Source organism: Colletotrichum scovillei (genome assembly GCF_011075155.1).
Source record: "Colletotrichum scovillei strain TJNH1 chromosome Unknown Contig00006, whole genome shotgun sequence".
Taxonomy (NCBI): domain Eukaryota; kingdom Fungi; phylum Ascomycota; class Sordariomycetes; order Glomerellales; family Glomerellaceae; genus Colletotrichum; species Colletotrichum scovillei.
The window spans coordinates 3142893-3165426 of NW_023336264.1; the positions used below are offsets into that span (position 1 = coordinate 3142893).

Consider the following 22534-nt stretch of genomic DNA (forward strand, 5'->3'; position numbering starts at 1 on the left):
TTAGCTCCGAATACTGAAGAGGGTTTAAGGGCCGAACCGTCGCAAAAGGAAGCTTTCGAATCCGACCCAAGCCCGGCAACTTCAACCTTCGAAGAGCTTCTGCTGCATAGCAAATTTTGCTACAACCACCTCTTCTTTCCCGCCCCCAATTTTGCGATTCGGCTGGGGAAATCACACTCGAATTTCACGCCCACGGAAACGTCAACTAGACTTCCCACTGTTTCGTGTGCGAACGCCAGCTGGAGAAACCCCTCCATCGTCTCTCACCTGCGATACGGATACCCCACACTTTGGTTCTGCAGTAGAGTACCGTTGCCGCCGCCATGTCTACGCCAGAGGAAAAGGCGACAGCCTTCAAGAACGAAGGCAACAAGGCCTTTGCTTCCCACGATTGGCCCGCTGCTATCGAGCTCTACACCAAGGCCATTGAGCTTAACGACAAAGAGCCAACGTTTTTCACCAACCGCGCCCAGGTTCGTTGCCCCCTCGCTGCACCGAGGCTGCGAAGTCAAGCTGCTCGTGTGACTAACACAATCTTGACTACGAGTAGGCAAATATCAAGTCTGAAGCATTCGGCTATGCTATTGCGGATTGTTCGAAGGCGATCGAGCTCAACCCCAACTTTGTTAAGGTGGGCAATCCCGGACACAGCCAACGATCCTTGTTTGCTGACGTCGGTACGACTTTAGGCATACTTCCGCCGCGGCCTTGCCCAAACCGCCATTATCAGACCAAAGGACGCTCTCGGCGACTTCAAGAAGTGTATAGCACTCGACCCAAACAACAAGGATGCTAAGTTGAAGCTGGACGAATGCAGAAAGATTGTTCGCAAGTTGGACTTCTTCGCCGCAATCGAAGTTGGTGACGAGCCGTCAGCTGCGGAAGGCCTTGATCTTAGCACCATCAGCGTTGAGGACGACTACGATGGCGTCAGATTAGGAGAGGAGATGACGCAAGAGTTCATTGACGACATGACGGAGCGCTTCAAGAACGGCAAGAAGATCCACAGGAAATACGTCTACCAAATCATCCTGGCCGTCAAGAAGCTTGTCTATGACGAGCCGACTATGGTGGAGATGAAAATCCCCGAGGGCACACAACTCACAGTCTGCGGTGACACACACGGTATGTTTCTGTGCATCTCATTTGGTAGCAAAATACTTACTCGTAGCCAGGGCAATACTTTGATCTCATGGAGCTTTTCCGTCTCAACGGAACGCCCAACGACAAGCACTTCTACCTCTTTAATGGTGACTTTGTCGACCGTGGATCATGGTCTTGCGAAATCGCTCTTCTGCTCTACGCATACAAGTGGCTCCGACCTAACGCTTTCTTCCTGAACCGTGGTAACCACGAGACCGATGACATGAACCGTGTGTACGGTTTCGAGGGCGAGTGCAAGGCGAAGTACAACGAGAGGATATTCAAGCTCTTCTCAGAGAGTTTCTCGGCTTTGCCCCTGGCAACTCTGATCGGCACCAAGTACCTCGTGCTGCACGGTGGTCTGTTCTCAGACGACAAGGTCACTTTGGACGACATCCGAAAGCTCGACAGACACGCCCAGCGCCAGCCTGGCCAGGCGGGTCTCATGATGGAAATGCTATGGACGGACCCCCAAGAGGAGCCCGGCCGTGGCCCGAGCAAGCGCGGTGTTGGCATGCAGTTCGGCCCCGATATCACCAAGAGGTTCTGCGAGAACAACGGTCTCGAGGCCGTCATTCGCAGTCACGAAGTTCGCATGGATGGCTACGAGGTGCAGCACGACGGGCGTTGCATTACTGGTAAGTTTCTCTGCTCTCTCATGACCGTCCTTGACCTGGAATTGACTGTCGTAGTGTTCTCCGCGCCAAGATACTGCGACTCCACCGAGAACAGGGGAGCATACATCAATGTAGGCCCCGATTACAAGCTCGACTTCAAGCAGTTCGACGCCGTTCCTCACCCGGATATCAAGCCTATGGTAAGACATATCCCTCCTCCTTTGCTTCTTCTGCCGCTGACCTTTCACTTTCAAGGCGTATGCCCAGAGTTCTCTCATGTCTTCTCTGATGTAGTTTGATGATATGCGGACGGCCGTCCCTAGAGTATGAGAAGGTATAGTTTGCATCCGCAGCATACATGGTGCATGTGATCGGCGCATATAAGGGGCTGGGTGGCAGCGTGGGTTTGGCCATGCGGATAAATCGGAGTTCTTGCCCTGCGGGCGCACACCATAACCTCGAATCTAGAATAATACGACGGTTGGGTGTTTGGCCAAAAGGATGACCAGTTATTATTTTCGTTCTCCGTAGCTCTACCGAGGTGTAGGCTCATGACGACCATAGCTTGTCCTGGCCATCAGTGCCGACGATAGCGCCCAAGTAGTCGGAGCACTGCTTCACCCGGAGAACTCGCCGGCTTCCCTGGTCCGAAACGCCTGCCCACGCCGTGATCGCGGCGGCGAAGGGGCTAAGATCCTGCCGAGGCACGCGCAGCCAGCACTTTGCGCCCTCGACTTTGAGTATATCGATGGGAATGGCGGAGCCTGTTGCGCCCAGGAATTGGGCGAGAGCAGCATTGCAATAGGAGCGTACTTGAAGATTGTCCAGTTCCAATGCTTCTTGTGTTGTCGGAGACTCGGAGATGAGTTCCAAATGAGTGTAGGAGAAGATCGGGGCCTTGATAGTGCATGTGAGTAGCTCGTGAGATTTCTGGCCCGTCGCGCGCGGCGTGCTGGCGGGTGCGTCACCGGCTGATGAGTTTTCCGTCGTCATATTGGCTAATTCCTCTCTGGTCGATCAATTGATGTCTTTTTCGACGCTTCTCTCACAGATTCTGGGCTCTGTGAGTTCCTTAGATTGAAAAGATGTGTGACAGGCGGCAGGAGAGAATTTCAATGAGAGAGAAGAGTAGCATGTAATGTGATTCGAGCAGGGGATCGAAGAAGCTCTGGAGGTGGGTCTGCGCCAAAATCAATCATTATCCATGTACTTGTATATATGCATATATTGGTTAAGTTACTTTGAGTCTGGGCCATCAATGGAAAACACCGATGCCTTTCACTCGGGTGCCCCACATTTGACTTCCAGCTGCTTGAGGAACTCCCAGCCAGAGCCTCTCTTCCGCCAGAAACACCATTAATGAAGCTCTAGCTTTTGCGACTTTCACACTCACCCTTTCGACACAATTCTCAACCGCTCGCCCCATCCTTCTAGAACACCGAAGACAGATTCTCCGATCGGAAAGATAATCTCAAAAAAATGTCGGCTGATAACTTCGTCGCGCCCGGTCAGCAGCGCTACCTCCGCGCCTGCATGGTCTGCTCCATCGTCATGACCTACTCTGTACGTCCACGGTCAACTTTTTCTACAACACTTTCCGGATGAAAAGCCTCGGCGGAAATAAGCTACTGCATGGAACCAAATAAGGCTAACATTTGTCCCTCGAACCAGCGCTTCCGCGACGAAGGCTGCCCCAACTGCGAAGACTTCCTCCACATGGCCGGCTCCCAGGACCAGATCGAGAGCTGCACGTCCCAGGTCTTCGAGGGCCTCATCACCCTCTCGAACCCGAAGCGCTCCTGGGTGGCGAAGTGGCAGCGCCTGGACAACTACGTGAGGGGCGTCTACGCGATCAAGGTCTCGGGTCAGCTGCCCGACGAGATCCGCAACACGCTCGAGGAGGAGTACAGGATACACTATATTCCGTCAGTAACGCCCTCTCCCTGTCTCTTTCGGATGCTGGGTCTCTTTTTTGGCGTGGAATCCGGGAAAAGAGTGGATGTTTGGCCTTGGTACATTTGACTGACTTTTGTAACAGGCGCGACGGAACGGAGACGGAGGTTGATGCTTGAGATTGGCTACGAGCTAGTGAACAGTGTGCTTTTCTACATACAAGGCGTTTTACGGGGAGTCAAAGAAGGTCGGCAAGGAGTCAGGGAAGACTCTATTCAGATGAATCAATTCTCAAAATGGTATCTAAAGGTGCAAACCCAAGTTTCGCCCATGGAGGTCGTTGAACCTCCTTTTTTGTTACAATGTGATGCTGCCCCTGCTTTAAACCCAAACGCCTGTCGATGGACGCGAAATCGATCCCTGATTACCGGTTGAAATCACCGCTGATCCGTCTTTTGCTTCTTGAACGCAAACCCGCCAAAACCAGACCCGGACCCGTCTCTTGATCGTTTCCCCTTCTGCCTCTCCATGTCCTCTTTCATGATCCTTTCCGCCTCACTCATCTTTTTCGGTTGCTCAAAGGCAGACTTCTTCGCGCCGCCCGCCAGCGCGTTCTTCTTCGCCTGCGCAAACACATTCTTGGTTTGAGGTTTCGCCGTCATCTTGAGCGATAGACCACCTCCGAGAGAGGGCTTCTCGACAGGCTTGTCCTCTGTCTTCTCCGACGCTACTGTATTCGTCGCTGTAGTCGAGACTTCAGGATCGGCGGACTTGGACTGCGCTCCCGTTGGGCTGGGCTCCTTCTTCGCCGCCGCAGGCTTGGCGCCGAACGACAACGACACCTTCTCTCCTTCCGCCCTTTGCAGCCCTTTCTCCCGCTCTTCCTCGTCATCGGGTTTCTCGCCCCTCGCCTCGGCTGCCTTCTGCGCCCTCTTGATCTGCTCACGAATCATCATCTGCTCCACCTCCTCATTGCCCCGATCCTGCGCCTCTTTCCTCCTCAACGCCTCTTGCCTCTTGAGCGCCTCCGGCGAGTTATCGATCCACGCAATGTGAATACCCTTCTCGTTCTCCTCGACGCGGCAGATGCCTTCCCGCCCCAGGTGCTTCGCAAACTCGGTCAAGCTGGGCCACTTTGTCGCGTTCATGTGCACGTGCTCCTTGTTGGCAATGTACTCTTGGTAAAAGTGATTGATCTGCACCTGCTTCTCGCCGTGTCCCGTGCGCAGCAGCTGCGTGAAGTCGCGGAGGAACTGGTTGCTGTACTCGTTGAGGAACTTTTTCGGGTCCTCGCCCACGACGATCATCTGCCGCACGTGCGACTCGGACTGCGTGTGCATCTTGAAGCCGTTCTCGTCGCGGCACTGCTTCTCGCAGACCTGGCAGTACCAGCGCAGCCGCTGGAGGCCTTTGCTCTTGAGCTTGTTGCTCAGGTGCTTCGTCGAGCCGACTTCTGCTTTCGGCATCGTGGGCGTTCTGTTGGGGGGGGCGTTCTTTGGTGGACGGTTTCTAATGTGGAAGAGGGGGTTGTTTTCGAGGTAAGATGGTAGGATCTATATGTCGTGGGCAGGGTTCCGATAAGTGGCGCGTGTGAGATTCGAGGTTGGATGCAGTTATGTTGACAGGAGAAGATCGTCGCAAAGAAGCAATGAGCCCTTCCAGGGTCGGTTGTGGATCCTTCTGGTGCTGCTTATCTTATCAGAATTGACAAGGGTCTGCGCCCATGGAAGAAGTGGCGGGGCAGAGCAGTGTGCGATGATCATCTAAGCACTGTATCCCACTTCGCCGACCTCGGCCTGGCGGGTAAATATTTACGTTCATCTGGTTACTGGGGTGGTTCTTGATTGCCGGCTATTGCAATTTTGACAATTGCTTGACAGGTAATTCTCATGGTCCCAACTCCATTAGTTGGTGGTGTGTCGATATGATTGATTGCCTCTGGACCTGATCCGCGATTTACTCTACCAACGCCTGGAAATTTATGCCAAAGCTGACCTAATCATGTGCATTTGGTATATACCTCTAGATAAATCAAGGGAATCTTGTCTTTCCCAACCCAGACTCTTCGTTCTTTCTTCTTTTCTGATCCAACAATGCAAATTCATGCTCCGTTTTGAGATGACCCGACCCATGGGAAACTTTATATACTTCAATCCAAAAAAAAAAGCAGAGCTCGCTTCCGCCGCGCGCAGTTGAAGCGCGCGGGGCAGATCGAGACGAGCGCCCTAGTCAAGGAAAGTGAACAGATTTGTGTGCAAGATGTTCATGGCACGAGTAGCGTCGCGGGCGTCAATGACGCAGGAGATGTTGATCTCGCTAGCACCTGTGTCGAAAAGTTAGCAAGCGTGTTCTTTCGCAATCCCTCTCCTCCCCCCGAGACGGCTTACCTTGTGAGATCATCTCCAAGTTGACGTTGTGCTCTCCTAGCGTGGAGAACATGCGACCGGCGATACCAATCATATTCTTCATCTCCGCACCAACCAGACTCAGGATGGCCATGTCATGGAGCACGCTGACGTCGCCACATTCCTCCAGCTCAAGCCGCGCCTTGTCGAAGCTGCCACCCTCTGAATTCCCGGCGTGGATGGCCATGGACACGTGGACTTCACTCGTGGAGATGAGATCGACAGAGATCTGGTTGCTGTCGAGGATAGAAAAGACCTTTGCGAAGAAGCCGTGGGAGATGGACCGCTTGTTGGAGTGCACGTTGATGACGGAGATCTTGTCCTTGATCGTGACAGCCGTGGGCCTCTTTGGCTTTTGGACCAGGGACGGGTCTGCAGGTGCTGAACGTTGGATCTGATGGCCGGCTGTGAGAATGGGGTCGGGCACGACGATGGTGCCAACTCCCCTTGGGTTCTTGACGTTCTTGATGCGGATGGGAATAGGGGGCGAGGCGTGAATGACCTGGTCCATGGTCAAGTGATGGATGACCTCGGAACCGTAGAACGTCAACTCGGCCGCCTCAGACGGTGTGATGGAGTGCAACAGGCGGGCCGTAGGAACCTTGGTCGGGTCTGCTGTGAAGATTCCATCAACCTCCTTCCACACCTGGAGCTCATCCGCCTTCAGACCGACTGAGCATAGCGCCGCGCAGAGATCCGTGTAGCCTCGGCCAATGTCACCATCGATCAGGCTTCCGGGAACGTTGCCAAAGAAGCCAGTGACCACGGGTACTCGGTCCTCGCAAGCCGTGATCTTTTTCCTCAATACAGCTGCGGCCTCCTGGTAGAAGCCCTGGCTCAGACGAGCCGTGGCATCATGGTGGAACGCGTCACTGAGATCCACATATTCCGCGGCGACGCCCTGCGAGTGTAATTAGCGGCATTTTCAAGACAGTGGAAAGCCGTATCCATTCCGTACCAAGTCCTTCAGCAATGCGGCCATGAACCGGCAGCTGAGTTTTTCACCAAAGCTGATGCATCGATCCTTTGATCTTGAGTTGACCTCGAGGTTAAATCTCCTGGCTGCGACGATGTACTCAACCAGCTCTTGGCACTCGTCACGGATCTCCTGTTCCAAGGAGGCCTGTAATTCTGGGTTGCGCAGGAAAGTCTTGACTGCCGATACGTGGTCCTTGCAAATGTCCTCAATAAGACCCTTGGCCTCATTCATGAGCTCATTCTGTGTCTCTTCGGGCGTCGTGGGCGCCGCGATGCCCTTGAGCTTGTTAAACACGCCAAGCAGTCTTTGGCGGAGGGTGTCAGTTGGGAATGAAGGCTGGGTTGCGTTTCTGAGTGACTCACCGGCTGGTGGTGCCCTCAATCTTCTTGCCTGTGCTTCTTGCCGAGCAGACGACGACGACCTTGTTGTGGGAAAGGCTTGCTCTAAAACGCGAATGTGTCAGTCAGGTCACAATCCTACTTGAAAATTGTGTGTTTCGTACCGGACAATATCCGTGGCGATCTGGCGTGTGAGTATACTGGATCAGCCTCATGCAGCAATCGCGACTTTCTCAGTGGTGAGTAACAAACCTTGTCTGGAAACTTTCCAACACTGGTTCCGCCGAACTTCTGCACCACCCAGCCATTGCTGGAGGTGTTCCCTATCGTCTGACTACTCATGATGTATCAATGGCTACGCGCAGAGCCTAAAGTGGTTGGTTTTGGGGTATGAGTGCCTAAGGCGGGCCAAGAAGGAGGGGCACTGTGAGCGATGCGGGAATGGGAGGGAGAGAGAGGGAAAAAAAATTAAAGAATGGCGACGGTTAGACTGGGATGTCAACCCTCTCAAATTGAGTGTCTTAAGTGAGATGCGTCACACAGCAAGGCGTTTAGCAAAAAGAGAAAGTGGTATGACAGGTGCAGGGAGTTTACAGAGTGGGAAGAGAGAGACCACGGCTCGAATGCGGTGGAATTGCTATGTTCAAGGTGGTTTATGTTGCGGTGGATTAAACCAAGGCGATGAGGATGGGACGAAAGTGGGATGTGGTGGAGCGACGAAATCGGCGACGCTTGTGCAAGTTGCAGCGTCCAAAATTTTGCGTTTCCGGAACATCGGAGGCGGGCCCGAATCTTCTCACACTATTCGTGCCTACCTACACAGAGACCTTACAGATACACTGCTGCAAGGTCACCAAACAATGACAGCCGTACATTGGTCAGTTTTACTACCTGTCTTGACGTACAAGCCTCAGCAGTGCCGTTCCTCGGTCAAAAGGTAATAATGAATGGGTCTCGAGTTTTGGAATCCCGGGTAGTCCTCCAACGCATACCTGCCACGCCGCTGCCGTTGCTGCTACCTACCTATCTTTACCGTCTCTGCCGATAAATCCCCTGGCTTGACCTGGCTTCTGCAAAGACTTGTACGACCGAGGGCTCTGAATTGGGCAGTGTGTCCGCGGCAGCCTCTATCCGTGACAATTTCTTTGTCTGAGTCATACGCAGTATCGGTGCTTCACTAGCCCCTCTGAAGAAGGTAATTTGACACCAATGTCAAACTTGTCCATCTCTTCAATATCCCAGAAACTCTAGATAATAGAGTACGGTTCCAGGACGGCCATTTAGTGGTCACTCATGAACCCCACGGGGGTCACTCGCTGTGTGCGTCCGCTCTGGTGGTCTCTTCAAGCCTCTGCGTTGTCGCTGCCGTCTCCCGTCCAGCCACTCCACAAATGCGGTCTCGTAAAGAGCCTATGAAACCTCTCTCGAAGAAAACCTTTAGGTGCCGAATCCTGGCGACCGCGCGGGGATGGCGAATCAGCGACCGGCCGATGACGAATTGACAGACGGGGATCCCACGCCCCCAGTGAAATAGCCGCATCTGACGCAACTCTGCATGCCACTGATCTGTTGCCGCCGCAACTCATGACAACGTAGTTTTGCTCAACAACACCTGGAGCCATTCAGAGTCTTGGGCAGTCTTATCAGACAGTGAGCAAAGGCAACGTGAAAATACCCTGCCAAGCCTTGCATGCATGCATCTGTAACTCATCAAAAAGGGGCACACATTGTCTGCTCAAAGCTCTCCCAGTATGGGTCGTATTACCACTAAATAAACGTATAAATGCAAAAGTACCGTTGCTTTGCCCAGAACCAGAGACAATTGGTATAGCAAACCCACGAGAACCAGAACCAAATGCAGATGCCGACCTCGATCGCCACGCACGTCAAACACCGACCGCAAAAAAACAGATCCCAAACCCCGTCTAGAAATGAACAGGCGCAGTTCCCAATGACTTGTCCCCACCAAATGGTCAAGACTTTTTCCGCGCTCATACAATCGTGCAGTCGTGCCATCGTCATCGCACTGTTGTCGACAGTCCTCTTCTGGCATCAAGCCTCTACAAGAGACTGTCTGACAGGCGGCTATCGATACATGACACCTGGTTTGCCAGGTGCGACTAGAATCCGATCTCCATTCGTCATTGTTGCAACTCAGCGTTGGCAAGCAACGCTTGATTGACCTCCGAGTGCGAGAAGGTGTATTTATCCATCGGGAAGTCTTCCTCCGGTGTCCGGATGCCGATCCCGCTGTCGTCCGGGTTGTTCCCCGCCGACATATCCGGAGAGTCGACCTGGCCATGGCTTGTTGATGGTGGGAATGGCGCCTTGTCTGGTTGTGCCTGAGGAAGACTCGAGAAGTTAAAGTCCTCGCTGCCCGCGCTGAACCGAGATCCCTGGCGGTTCGACTCTTGGGCTGCCGATTGAGGGTTGGCTACGGCTGCTGACGCGCCCGACGTCTTCATTTGAAGAAAACCACCCTGCTCGGCAAGGAAGCAAGTCATCTCGTCTATCCAGCACTTCGTCACCCACCACGAGCCGAAACTCTTGCCTTGAGCCATGGTAAGATCCCGCATCACAGCTGTGCCCACTCTTTGAACGGCGTAGACAATCTCAGTGTGCGATGCGTAAGGGAACCGTATTGGAAGGGACTTGAGGAACCCAACCCAACGCTCCAAAACATTTTGTCCGTTAGGATCGCCTGCGCTCTCGACGCCGGGCTGGCGACCGTTTCTCAAGGCAATGTCGCCATAGACCGTCAAGCACTCCACCTCCCAAGGGACGTTCATGGGGCTGAGGAGATCCCGCAGTTCGGTGACGAGCAAGTTGACGAGATCATCCATACCACGTGTGGGAACACACTCCGCCACCTTGCGCACACGCACCATCGTAATCCAGTCGAGATACATCTGATCGCGGTTGGCCGGGTTGGACAGCATGTTGGCTGCTGCGTGAGCAGTAAGGTTAACCCGCAGAGCTCGGTCCAGAAGAGCTGCGAAGATAGTTGCCGGTGCTTCCTTGGCTCGGATAACATGGTGCGGCTGTCCCTGGAAAGCCTCTCGAATGTGAGGTACGAGGCGCTCGGAGATGCCGCGTAAAGTATCCAGTACTGGCTTGGGCACGACCTGGAGTGTGAGCCCGGAGATAATTCTGAGCATGCGTTGGTACAGAATAAAGTCACATTCCTCAATCCAAGGGGCGAGGCTCGGGTGACCGAGGAGCTTTTGAACGGGCATCGTCAACGTGCCCTGGAATGACGTATAGAGGTGGAAGAACGTCTTCTCCTTGCAGTAGCGAACGCACTCCACGAGGGAGGTGCAATGCGATCTATACAGGGCAGACAAGCTCTTGGCAGCATCTGGGTCAGTTCCACTGGGGAGGAAAGGCTCCATCCGGGGTAGCGCAAGAGGTTCGTTAGATTGAAGAAGCAGCTCATCTGCTTCCGAGGGGAACGAGAACTGTAATGAGGTCTTCGATGCCGATGAGTTCAGATGATCCGCGCTGGTCACATTTGGATGGCTATAGAAGCTATGCGACCTCGAGGTGTGATGCGTCGCTTGAGCTGGGCTCTCTGGTCGTTTCGCAGCGTCGGGTGATGGCAAGACGGCAGCGGCAGGCTGAGCCTTGACGGGTGCCGCACTGAAGCTTTGGGAACGGGGGGGTTCGGAGATAGCCACAGGAATGTGAGGCTCGGGTTCGCGGAGGTCAGGCTGGTCGTCAACCAAGCAGAAGTTGACGTAGTGGTACTTTGATTCTCCTCTCACGCCAAGTCGTCTCGTCTTCAGACCTGGGAAGAGAACGCGGACAAGCTTTCCGAAACTAGCTGGGTTGAGGACGGTGATTCTCTCGGTGGCACAGCGGGACGCGTAGTTGGCATATACGCGTCCTCGAGGCACAGATCCCTTTCCCTTGGTGCATACAGAGTTGATCCAGAGCATGGCAAAGACTTGTCGGGTGCGTTCGGAGTTGGGGCCTCGCTCATTGCCGTGCAATTCGCCGGCAACATCTTGCAGGCCGCGGTGCTTGTTGGCATTGAAAAGGTGACGCATCTCCAGCTCGTTGTTAGCACTGGACCTGGCGGAACTAGACTTCTGCATGCCCATGGCTCCAACCAAAGAATCGCCGTCCTCGTCACGATCTATCATTTGGCTGTCGTCGGTGAAGCTGTTGTTGGCAAAACTTTCGGACGGTAAAGGGTGTCTTTGCATGGGATGTTGCTGAAAAGACATGGAGTGGCCCATGTGAGCACTGGACTGGCTCATGGAGGCACTCATTCCGGGCGGCATCGAGTATTCGCGGGCGTTCTGCATCTGGGTAGCAGCTGCATGAAGCATCATCTCCTCTGGTGTGATCCGCGACGCGGGAGCGAGGCTTCTCTGCTGTCTCCGGTCGTTGTTGACCCATTGTGCCGAGTACAATTCAGGCGCGTCGGCAAACTGTTGTTGCTCCATAGTAGGCTGCGTTGAGATGCTGTGAACCGAAGCAGTCGAGGCCCGAGACTGAGGTCTCTTCTTCGCCCTGAGGGCCTGGGCGAGGTGGTCTGTTTATATCAGACCGTCAGTCAAAAAAACACAGAGAAAGAAATGCTTTTGTTGCAGTGTAGCAAGCCTGGCGAGGCTATGGATCGTACCGTGGTCCATTGGTCGTTGTCTGTCAGCTCGGTGAGGATGTGATGTTGTTATTTTGCGATGAAAACACACGGATCATGCAGGACGCCGTTTCCAAACAATGAAGAAGTCAACGTGCGCCAAGCAAGGACAAATGCGTGAGGAAAGAAGAAGAAGCGTCGAGGTCGAGAGAGTGATCCGGAATCCCTGCAGCCTTGAAGAGCGCGGTGCGCCGTGGTGAGCGTCGAGATCTTAAAGGACGTGGTCGGGGGAGAGCAGGACCAGGAGCAGAGTGTGGATGTGGGAAATGTTTTGGGAGGCTTTCCACTGTTTTGTTGACTTGACAACCAAGGCTCGGCTGGTCACCTCCACTCAGGTCTTGGAACAACGGATTGGCGTGGCTGGGCGACTCACGTGATGAGAAAGGCCAGTCATTGCAGCGTGTGGTTGCATCCTTCCATGGCCACGGATTGGATGGTTCCCAAACAACCTGGAGCAGCCAGTCCCGTAACAGCTTGGTCGTGTTTGTGTTTTCCAATTGGCCAGTGCGCTCATGGAGTCTGTGATGTGGGGTCTGCTTACTTTGTCTGTTTCTGGCTATTTGGCTCTGGCGTCGGTACGTATATGCGCTACTGTGTTCCAAACACGCGGAGAAGCCACATTCAGATCTGTCCACTCAGCTTCAAAGAGCAACAAGACTCCCGTCCGTACGTACCTTACTCCTCTCTCAAGGTGTAATGTGCCTTGGACGTTAGGCATCAACACAAAGAATCACAACAGTAATGCACCTCAGCCAAAAACATCCGGGTCCGAGTCTTCCCCACCTTCGCTAAGGCAAGGGAGCTCGGGTGCTCTTATCTTATCTCACCGTAAGGTAGAGGTGCGGACCGGTGGTGGCATCCCATATGTACATACCCACCATACCCTGCCGTGCCCGCCAAAAAAACACTCTCTGGCTGAAGACTCAAGACCGAAATCTGCGAAATCTGACACCATCCGAGCCATGGCCACACAAAGTACCCGCTAACACGAAGGACATGGATCCCAGGGCAAACTTGCCCGGCACACAAAGTCGGTTGCAACTGGGAGCTACAACCAGCTACGCCGTGCTCACTTCGTCTCGTGCTTGTGCCCCTCTCCAAACCCCCATTAGCCCCGACTGAAGCTAGACGCAAAGGCACCCAGACCATTCCTACTGGCCAGATCTGCACACGTTACGTCGTCATCCGGCCTTTTCCCTTTCACCTGCTAATTCCAACACAGACACAAGGTCACTCAACCCCATATTCTCAGTAATTTCGTCAAGAACCTTACATTCTGACATCGTCAACAGCATCTTGCGGACTTTTACAAGCTACCCACATCGCTCATCAAACCACTGTTAGTTTCCGCCGCCCGCACCGAGTCCTATGGCATCTCTTTAGTTGCAACCTGGCCTGGTCCTAACCCTTATCATAGCGCATTAACGCACAGCTTTTGCTACCCAACCAAGCTCCTATTCAGCCGTCAATATGTCTGCCCAGGATCGCGTCCAGAACTACATCGGCCAGCTCGACCGTGAGGTATATCAGCCTCCCCCAACTCCTACGAGACGTGCGTGATACCTTTGCTAACCCGGACGTCTGCGATAGCTGTCCAAGTACCCCGCCTTGAACAACATCGAGAAGTCGACCAACGTTCCCAAGGCCTACGCCGTCATCGGCGTTGCTTCCCTCTACTTCTTCCTTATCATCTTCAACTTGGGTGGTCAACTCTTGACCAACTTCGCCGGCTTCGTCATTCCCGGCTACTACTCCCTCAACGCCCTGTTCACCGCCAGCAAGCAGGACGATACCCAGTGGTTGACAGTGCGTTGCAACTTTCCCCCGCAATTGTTGACGCCCAAACCTTGCTAACATCGATTCTAGTACTGGGTCGTCTTTGCCTTCTTCACGTCAGTTCCTTTCCGGTCCGTCACAGAGCCTCGAAACTAACTCGTATACCATAGCGTTGCTGAGAGCCTGGTGAACGTTGTTTACTGGTTCCCCTTCTACTTCACCTTCAAGTTTGTTTTCCTGCTGTGGCTCGCTCTGCCCACCTTCCGGTACGTTCCGTTCAATCCGACCCGTGGTAGAATCCGCTGACTGGCGATAGTGGTGCTGAGATTATCTTCAACTCCTTCCTCTCCCCCATGCTCGCCAAGCACTTCGCCGGTGCCTCTACCGCTTCCGGCCTCCGTGCTCAGGCTGGCAAGGCCGAGTAAGCGGGCCCCAGCGCCAGCTCATCAAATAGGTCGATTGCCTTGAGAGATCCACCTTGAAAGAGTTATACAGCTGGCCCGGCTTCATCCCAGTGGTAATCGCAAGCTAGTCAAATGGACGTTATGCAGCGACCTAGAGCACAAAGAGGACGGGATGGAGTGTCAGAGGCTAGCATTACCACACTATCAGACAACGGTGATGGCTTGTTTAGGTTTGGTCGGGGGCTCCAGGAACGCGAGAGCCACGATGAACGGTTAAACCAGTTCCTGTTACCCCATTTAAAGTTACTGTATGCTACGGAATACGGAGTCAATGACTTCTGCAATGGACTAGAGACAGTACATGATGCTAAGAAACTCTCGTGCGACATGCGTTGCCACCGTCTCCCATTGAATTCGGTTCCTTGATGAAAATGTGGAAACATATACAAGCGTTGTGCGGGATTAAGTGTGGTGGCTTCGAGACAAAGAGATAGTCGAGATGCCATACATGTTTCTTTTGTCATGGGCAACTAAAGCAACAAGCCGTCGAGTGGGCATCTTGCATCAAAGGTGCTAGACCCTGACATAGACCACATACCAACGCTGCTGCTCAGCGTCGTACAAGACCGTCTCGCATGGGTAAAGTCGAGTCCGAGACTGTGGAGGTCATAAGAGGAACCATGATTCGAGCATTACTCATACCAGTCGGCATGTCATTGCTGCTGCCCGCTGTCATCTCGTTGCCCCATTGACGCAAGAATCCGGACTGGAATTGCTGCACATCACCGGAACAACTTAACGGAGGCAGCAAGGCGGCATATTTGGGGCAATCTGCAGCGTTCCTGGTCCCTGGTCTTTCGGCCTCTTTTCGCTTTTTGTTGCAGAAAAGCGGTTCAATCAGCTGGCCAGGCCTCGATATCGAGCCCGCCAGCGCAAGATGTGGTGTAGCGTGAACTTTGACCCGCGAGTTCAATGCCTGAGTTCAATGGAGAGACGGCACGGGAGACTGTGTTGCGGGCGGGTGCCAAGTTCGCCGCCACCTGGTCCATGAGGCCAAATGCCAATCCGCTGTGAGCAACCTTAGCCTTAGGGGGGTTTTTCCAGGGACCATTGGCGAGGATAGCCCCAGCGGGCTGGCCGAGGATCCCGAGACGCGGAAACTTGAAAGGGGTCCCCCACACTTTCCGGGTTGAACCCCCTGTTCCTACTTCGACTCTGCGGGATCTCTAGCGTGTGTTGGCCGTTTAGAGCCGCCTTGGGAGGGCGTGTGCCTGTAGCCCGCCTCTCAGCTGTTTGGGATGTGAAACTCGTAAAACGACAAAGGCTGTTTTCCCTCCCTTTCTGAATTCTCCAAATCCAACTCCGCCATACCTCGACAGCCTTCGTTTGCCCGTTTTTCGTCGACGGCCTTTTCCGTCCATCTAACCTGTTTAGTAGCATCCTTTCCGCTCGACAGGCTGCACGCAGCACGACGACATTTGCTCCACCGATAGACGCGCTTTCATGGAATGAATTGGTGGATACAGCCAATTTGCGATCAAGCATAACGACATATCGACCCTCGCTGAGCGTAACCTGCATTCCCGCCAACACTCGGGTTCACCGACTCGCCGGCGAAAGCTTACCATAGCGAGCGGCGTCTCGGTAGGAAGAGATTCAACGGCATCTGCCCCCGGAGGGCATGTCCACACAATGCAGCTCAGCCCTCTGCAATCGCGACTGGCGGCCTCGCTGATTGCGTCGCTGCTGCTCATCGTCCTCTATTATCTTCTGTCTACTCCCACCTTCGCCCTCGCTGCGGAATTGAGAGGCGACACACAGCCAGTCCTTGACGACGTCCAATTCGACGACAGTCTCGAGCAAAGAAGCAGTCTCGAGCCAACGTACGAGCCCGAATTCACTGCCTTCGACCGCAGCATCATTGGAAGAGCACCTGCCGGTGTTACGGGTCTAACGAACAATGTCAAAGTCAACCGCAATGTCCCGGGGAACTCGACCCAAAGTTTTGTCTTTGAAGCTATCACCATCTTCGCCAACTTCTTCGATGGGACAGATGAGGCGTTCATGGTAGGACCTCGCGAAGGCAGCAATGAATCCATCTCACCGGAGCTAGTCAGCATCGAAGGCGTCAAGCCAGATGATGAAGAGCGCGGCCTACGCCGCAGGCAAGCTCAGGGAAGGACCGTGTACATCTCAGCGACCACGTGTATACAGCCACAGCGTGCGGCGAACAACACTAAAGAGGATGCGCCACAAATCACGATGTATATCTCGACGTCTCAGGACAATCAGACACCTGGACCAGGGCAGAACTCTACTCTACAGAAGGAGGTCGCCTTTGTAGAAGGCGCAGCAACCTTTAGCGTCAATGCAACAGGCGACGTCTTCATTGGAATAGGCGCACCTTCGAAGGATACCGACAAGTTCACAGGAGACTGGAACTTTGATGTGGCGGCGTCGACGGACGATTTCTTCCACAGTTTTGACGGAAATCCTTCTGAGCTTCTCTGGGTGGACAGTGACTCTAGCGCTGCGCTCCTGACGACGCAGAACTTAACGACCTCCCAAAATGAGACTTTGATTCAGGAGATCATGGGGTCCGGGCTCCCGTTCATTATGTTCGTCGAGAACCGAGAGCAGCCCACAACCAAAGGAGTTAGACGTTCAATGTGTGGATTGGAGAACTACGCTCAAATCGCTGCGAAAAAGGGTGGCAAATTTGGCAACCTTGCCAGCACTCTTATGACGACGAGAGGCGCCGGGAACCTGCCCAAGCAGCAATTTTTCTTCAACGGGCTCAACGCGAGTGCTCTTTACTCGGGCATCCTAGTCCGCACAAGCAATTCGTCCTCGTCGAGAAAACGTCAAGACGGCGCTCAGAGTGGCGGCGGCGGAAAGGTTTTCGAAGCGACGCCCTTCGAGACCAAAGATGGTATGTACACTGCCAGGGCAACAGTGCTATCAGTGACTGATTCTGTGTGTAGGAGAGAATTGCAAAATCGTCACCGACCTGCAATTTTGCAATGAGACGGAATACGCTGTGCCCGCGAACTCTAACAAGATGAATATCACTCAGCTTGCGCAGTTCTACGACAACTATGCTCGGGATATGTATGCCAATTTCCAGAAACAGCTTGCCCAGGTGGCCTGCGAAGCGCCAGCAGTACAGCAGTACTCCCTCGCGCGAAACTGCTCCGATTGTGAGACTGCATACAAGAAGTGGCTCTGCTCGGTGACGATTCCGAGATGCGAGGATTTCACGAGTCCTACCAACTTCTCCTTAGTCAGGAACGTGAACCAGAGCTTCCCAAACGGAACTCTTCTACCAGTCGCCCAGCAAGACTTGTATCCCAACAGAGTCAATCAGCATTCGAGAAACCCACTCATCGACGAGATGGTTGAGCCAGGCCCGTACAGGGAGATTCTCCCTTGCGCCTACCTTTGCTATGACTTGGTACAAAGTTGCCCGGCGTCGCTTGGTTTCAACTGTCCGACGCCAGATGATGACATCTTCAACTCGAGCTACGCAGAACAGGGAGATGGTCTAACCTGCAACTACCCAGGCGCCGTGCACAATCCCTCTGGATCCTCATTGCTATCAGTTTCATGGGGTCTACTATCGGCTCTCATTCTCGGTACACTCAGTGCAGTCATACTCTAGGTGGACGAGAAGGGGTGACATGACCGATCCCGCAGAGGGTATTCATTTTCAGTAGATTGACGGCCGACTTTTGTATAATGGGTAACGGGCACGACGGGACAGTGTAATGAGGGTTTTCTGGATGAATTGCATGGCATCGGCGTTAAGACACGACGTCTACTTTGAAAGGTTGGGACAAAGACGTCCTTGCGTATGTTCATGGCTGTATTAGCTGTGCTGGGAGGAACTGTTAGAGAATTAGAAGATCAGATAATCTTACAGACTTTTTTTCTCTATCTACGTTCGTCTGTGAATTTTGAGGGGACCAACTTGATATCCTTGCAGGACAATAGAAACCTGCTAACAGTAGAGTACAATATTTTACACTCGACGTAATACTGCTCAGACCCATTCCAAGCACGTATCCAGTCCTTGATAACAGTCAAGAGTCCCCACCTCGTGAGTGTCGCTCACGTACTTGGCCGTTAGACCTTGATACGGCCTTTCTGGAACGTATGGCGAATCGGCATTGCTCATAAGCAACCACGTCTTCCCTGCGGTGAGAGTGGAAGCGACGTTCTCCTCCGCCAATCTAAGGCGTCCGGCTCCATTTTCTCGTGCCGACCTCGGCCTTTGTGATCCTAGGAGACCGCAACTGATTCCGTTCGTCTCTCTGATTCGTCTCGGATCTCTTCCATTCGCCCTCGCCATGTCTCTAGGCCTTCGTTCCCTTCCCTGCCTGCAACTCTGCGACCTTTGCCTCGAGACTCTCAATCTCCTTACTCTTCTCGCCGCGGATTTCGTCCTGTTCCAGCTTCGTCCAGGTCCAGTAGGCAATTTGATATGTGAGGGTCGCCATCAGGAGAACTTTGAGGACAGGCCGGGTAAACGTTTTGTAGAATGTTCCCTGTTTGTTTGTGATTTCCGTGTCAGCTTCGTCGGGGTTCTTCTGCCCTGGAAAAGGGTGCAACAGCTGTCGCAGGAGTGAGGGAGCAAACGGGACGGCACGAACCACAATGGATGGCCTCTTCTCGCCATCTACGGATGTCGAGTAGAGCCGCGATGCTGCGCGGGGCATCTGTGTTGTGTGCTGAGAGCGCAGAGCTCTGCTCAGGATCATGGTGCTGCTGCGCGCGGCCATGACGGGCTGCGGTCTCGTTGGTCGGTCGTCGCTTCGTAACAGTTCGTACCTCGGATCGTGCGATGGCTAAGTGAGCGGGTGAGTCGCAGAAAATTCCGTATTCTATTGAGAGTGGTCACAGGTTTCTCCGTAGGTATTGTGGTTCACTTTCGTTTGTAACTTGTACGGTCCGTCCGTTTTCTAAAAGCTCCCGTCCTCGGAAGACTCGAATGACTGCGCTGCGCCGCGCCGCGCCGATCTGTGGCGGTGCGCGTATCCCCCGCATAACCCGGCAGCGCGTCGACCGCCCTACATACGGCATTGCGGATCCCGCTCTTGCCTGTGGCACAGGTGGCATTTGGCAATGTGCTTTCTTCCAGGGGTCAAGGTACCTCATTACAAGGCCCCCTTCTGATTGAGCGGCGCATGGGCTCCGGCACCCCTGGCCCCGAACAGGCAATGGCCCCGTACGTCTTTTTGACGACACCATGTCCCGAACAATCAGAGGGTATTAGAGTGGAGGTGGTGGTGGCCGCCTGGAGGTCCTGAAGGGAGAAGAGCAATTCCCGTACGAGCCCGGTACGAGGGCCGGTACGAAGGGTACATGAGCAGTGGAGGGCCCGCGCTTAGCGGGTAAGGTACCTAGGAAGCTAAGGCAGGTCAGTACGGAGTAGGTAATACGGCAAACCACCTTTACCACCTCCCCTCGTGGTAATTAGCTTCAACCGCTCTTAGCCCGAAAGCTCCCTCGCGCAATCTGTCCCTTCAACCAGCTTCCCTTCTCTTCTCTCGACACAGTTTCGACAACGATCCGCCTCACACACACGACCAAACACCACGTCTGCCTCTACCTCTTCCAGCGCATTATATAACGAGTCAAACTTCGAAACCGAATAACCGGGAAAAGGAAGCGTTTCACCAAAGAATTCGCATCGAGCAGACCACATCGCCGCAACCCCTTCACAACTCATCCACACATACATCACCACAATGGTATGCAACTTCCAACACAGCCCTCGCCGCACCTCTACACCAAGACCAGTTATTCTTGACGGTTTCGATCTTCGTACTAGGATACACTTACGACTCAATTATAGCCTTACTGACACTTCTTGATCCATAGGCGCAAACACCCCAACAGAGACGCGCAAACGCAAAGTTCGCCAAGGACAACGAGTCCCGCATGGGCAAGTCCGAGGATCAGATCAAGAAGCGCACCAAGGAGGCGCCCAAGTCGCCCATCTCCCCTATTTGGCTCAGTGAGTAGTCCCAATTCGCTTTCTGTCGTCTCCCATTGCGATCAGCCCCAATTACCTTCGCAAGAGAAAAGGCTGCTGCTAGTTGTGTTTGGAAGCAATTGCTAATATTGCCTCTCTCTACAGTCCTCCTTGGCTTCGTCGTCTTTGGTGGTATTGTCTTCGAGGTCCTCTCTCGCATGTTCGGCTTCTAAATTGACCCGGCCGATGTTCGTACTCAGTTACAAAAGCGAATGAGGGTGTGAACGAGACAAAAGTCCGCAGAACAGGGGAGGCTGCACGAGCATTGTGGTTTCTCAGTTCGCACTCGCTTCTTCTGAGCAAGCCTCCTCTGAGGACTTGAGCTCAAACACAATCGCAGCACTGCCTTGGTTGCAAGGGGAGAAGGCGGTCAGGCAAAGAGGCAGCTCAGTCTCCCCTCGGCAGTGGGGAGGAAAAAAGGGGAGTGTTAATTTCCTGGAACACTTGGAGGCATTGAGCCCATATCCCAGACAGCACCTTGCTTCCAGTGGTGGGAACAAGTCTGTACAAAGAAAACGCCACGCATCGCTTTCTTGTCCTTCGCCGTGGGAAAGCAAGAACACCTGGTTAACGGCGTACTGTATTTGAAATTTCCCGTTTATTTCATTTTCTCCTCCTTTTAGAGGCAGCTCGTTGATAGCAATCACCTCGATGAAAAGCAATTCACTTTTTATTCTACATGAAAAGACTTTTTGCGTTCCCTGTTTGGTCCTGACCATACGGCCTCATCAACATGAACGCCAGAGCTACTAACAAAAGCCACGTGAATACAGCTTCAACAAACTTCTTGTGTCCACACCGGCTTCCTCGTCTTGAGAAATCCCACAGCTTACGCACCAAGACCGCGACGCTGGCCACCAGCATCGTACTTCATGTGCACACCAGCCTGGAACTGCTGCTCGAGTTCCTGGGTGATCTTGTTGATATCACGCTTGCCCTTGGCCCCCGAGGCCTGAGGAGCCGCAGCCGCAGCGCCCTTCTTTCCGCCGCCCAGGAGACGCATGAACTTTTGCTGACGGTCTGCGCCTCCTCCCAGGTGTCCGACGTCCCACTGCTCAGCGGCGGCAGCGTTGTCCGCAGCAGGTGCCTTGCTCTCCTCCTTGTCCTCCTTCTTCTGCTTCTTCTTATCCTTCTTGACCTTCTTGCTGGGGGTCTCCTCGGCAATGGCAACGCCGCCATCAGAGTCGTCTTCATCCTCCTCCCTTGAGCGCTTGCGCTTCTTGTCAGACTTCTTGGACTCCTTGACCTCTTGCTCAGCTTCCTCTACGGCCTTGGACTTCTTGCTCTTCTTCTTGTCCTTCTTCTCCTTCTTAGCGGGGGTTGGTTCCTCGGGTTCCGCAACCTCTTCAACCTTCTCCTCCACCTCCTCCTCGACCTTCTTGCTCTTCTTTGCCTTCTTTGACTTCTTGGGCTTCTCTTCCTCTTCGTCAACCTCCATCTCCTGCTCCTGGGTGATGGCTCTCGCCTCGCTTTCGGCGCGGAGTTGTGCGCTGGGGTTTGGTGACTCTGGGTCCATGTCGACATCCTCGTCTTGTTCAACAGCTGCGCCGCCCTTGGTCTCTTCCGCCTCTGAGTCGGAGTCGGAATCCGAATCCGAATCTGAGGAGGAGGAAGATGATGATGATGATGATGAGTCTGAGGAAGAATCGGCTTCTGAATCGTTCTCGTCGTCGTAGATCTTGAGATCCTCATTGTCCTTCTTCGCAGCCAGGGCCTGCTTCTCCTCTTCCTCGGCAGCGTTCTTCTACAAAACCGCATGGTCAGTATGCCGAATCCTTGGAATCGGGTATTCCAATCGCCGTCACCCTATCTCGTGGACTTACCGCTCTCTGTTCAGCCATGACCGCGTGTCTCACGCGCGCTGCCGCAGCCTCGGCCATGAGCTTCTTAGCCTGAGCCTCGAGCTTATCAGCCCGTCTCAACATGCGGCTTAACCGCTTCTCGTCCTTGTTTTCCTTGCGCGCCGCCTTCTTGGCCTTGTCGGCGGCCTGGTGGACTGGATCCTGCCATTTTGCGGCCCGCTGGACGTTGGCTTTGCGCTCTTTCTTGGCCGCAGCCTTGAGCTGCTTCTTTTCCTTGTTGGCAGCCGCACGTCTCTCGCGCTGGTTGCGCTTGCGCTCGATCTTCTTCTCTGTGGGGGTTCGAAGCGGTCAGCTATGTCGGGTGCAGGTGATGTTGGTGGGCGCCGGCGCGCAAAGGGGCTTGGGTTCCAGGATCGTATTCTTACCCTTGCCCTCGGCCTGGGCCTTCAAATCCTCGGCGCTCCGGACCACGGGTTCTTTGATTGGCGCCAT

General features: G+C 53.8%; 11 protein-coding genes across 11 annotated transcripts; 5 read left to right on the forward strand and 6 right to left on the reverse strand.

Annotated features, from left to right (window-relative positions):
* The first annotated feature begins 73 nt into the window (after nt 1-73).
* On the forward strand, nt 74-2654 carry HER10_EVM0009762 (uncharacterized protein). The gene is made up of 6 exons (XM_035479238.1): nt 74-473; nt 551-631; nt 690-1125; nt 1176-1781; nt 1836-1960; nt 2016-2654. The coding sequence occupies exons 1-6, from the start codon at nt 324-326 to the stop codon at nt 2052-2054; spliced, it is 1437 nt and encodes a 478-aa protein (XP_035333152.1). The 5' UTR covers nt 74-323; the 3' UTR covers nt 2055-2654.
* Nucleotides 2310-2753, reverse strand: HER10_EVM0007881 (uncharacterized protein; the record flags this gene model as incomplete). The annotated part of the gene is made up of 1 exon (XM_035477421.1): nt 2310-2753. One exon carries the CDS (start codon nt 2751-2753, stop codon nt 2310-2312), a length of 444 nt encoding a protein of 147 aa, XP_035332940.1.
* Nucleotides 2754-3083: 330 nt separating this feature from the next.
* Nucleotides 3084-3966, forward strand: HER10_EVM0000376 (transcription elongation factor spt-4). Its single transcript, XM_035470161.1, has 3 exons — nt 3084-3323; nt 3432-3685; nt 3799-3966. Exons 1-3 carry the CDS (start codon nt 3240-3242, stop codon nt 3830-3832), a joined length of 372 nt encoding a protein of 123 aa, XP_035332027.1. The 5' UTR covers nt 3084-3239; the 3' UTR covers nt 3833-3966.
* Nucleotides 3967-3969: 3 nt separating this feature from the next.
* On the reverse strand, nt 3970-5248 carry HER10_EVM0005748 (uncharacterized protein). The gene has a single exon (XM_035475352.1). It carries the CDS (start codon nt 5117-5119, stop codon nt 4091-4093), a length of 1029 nt encoding a protein of 342 aa, XP_035332676.1. The 5' UTR covers nt 5120-5248; the 3' UTR covers nt 3970-4090.
* A 398-nt stretch (nt 5249-5646) lies between these two features.
* Nucleotides 5647-8058, reverse strand: HER10_EVM0003091 (aspartate kinase). The gene is made up of 6 exons (XM_035472777.1): nt 7628-8058; nt 7540-7559; nt 7400-7480; nt 7017-7341; nt 6041-6959; nt 5647-5976 (listed from the first exon to the last, which is right to left on the reverse strand). Exons 1-6 carry the CDS (start codon nt 7715-7717, stop codon nt 5879-5881), a joined length of 1533 nt encoding a protein of 510 aa, XP_035332361.1. The 5' UTR covers nt 7718-8058; the 3' UTR covers nt 5647-5878.
* Nucleotides 8059-9123: 1065 nt separating this feature from the next.
* Nucleotides 9124-12303, reverse strand: HER10_EVM0002629 (RFX DNA-binding domain-containing protein). Its single transcript, XM_035472334.1, has 2 exons — nt 12006-12303; nt 9124-11915 (listed from the first exon to the last, which is right to left on the reverse strand). The coding sequence occupies exons 1-2, from the start codon at nt 12013-12015 to the stop codon at nt 9517-9519; spliced, it is 2409 nt and encodes an 802-aa protein (XP_035332301.1). The 5' UTR covers nt 12016-12303; the 3' UTR covers nt 9124-9516.
* A 937-nt stretch (nt 12304-13240) lies between these two features.
* Nucleotides 13241-15182, forward strand: HER10_EVM0013022 (HVA22 family TB2/DP1 protein). The gene is made up of 5 exons (XM_035482394.1): nt 13241-13544; nt 13614-13829; nt 13890-13915; nt 13970-14065; nt 14116-15182. The coding sequence occupies exons 1-5, from the start codon at nt 13494-13496 to the stop codon at nt 14222-14224; spliced, it is 498 nt and encodes a 165-aa protein (XP_035333574.1). The 5' UTR covers nt 13241-13493; the 3' UTR covers nt 14225-15182.
* Nucleotides 15183-15527: 345 nt separating this feature from the next.
* Nucleotides 15528-18087, forward strand: HER10_EVM0005991 (calcium influx-promoting protein ehs1). Its single transcript, XM_035475589.1, has 2 exons — nt 15528-17135; nt 17188-18087. Exons 1-2 carry the CDS (start codon nt 15896-15898, stop codon nt 17862-17864), a joined length of 1917 nt encoding a protein of 638 aa, XP_035332711.1. The 5' UTR covers nt 15528-15895; the 3' UTR covers nt 17865-18087.
* Nucleotides 18088-18132: 45 nt separating this feature from the next.
* Nucleotides 18133-19143, reverse strand: HER10_EVM0000595 (uncharacterized protein). Its single transcript, XM_035470369.1, has 2 exons — nt 18856-19143; nt 18133-18750 (listed from the first exon to the last, which is right to left on the reverse strand). Exons 1-2 carry the CDS (start codon nt 18982-18984, stop codon nt 18559-18561), a joined length of 321 nt encoding a protein of 106 aa, XP_035332060.1. The 5' UTR covers nt 18985-19143; the 3' UTR covers nt 18133-18558.
* Nucleotides 19144-19501: 358 nt separating this feature from the next.
* On the forward strand, nt 19502-20835 carry HER10_EVM0013021 (uncharacterized protein). The gene is made up of 3 exons (XM_035482393.1): nt 19502-19956; nt 20087-20222; nt 20346-20835. Exons 1-3 carry the CDS (start codon nt 19954-19956, stop codon nt 20411-20413), a joined length of 207 nt encoding a protein of 68 aa, XP_035333573.1. The 5' UTR covers nt 19502-19953; the 3' UTR covers nt 20414-20835.
* A 226-nt stretch (nt 20836-21061) lies between these two features.
* Nucleotides 21062-22534, reverse strand: HER10_EVM0001634 (uncharacterized protein; the record flags this gene model as incomplete). Its single annotated transcript, XM_035471377.1, has 3 exons — nt 21062-21984; nt 22064-22371; nt 22468-22534. 3 exons carry the CDS (start codon nt 22532-22534, stop codon nt 21070-21072), a joined length of 1290 nt encoding a protein of 429 aa, XP_035332188.1. The 3' UTR covers nt 21062-21069.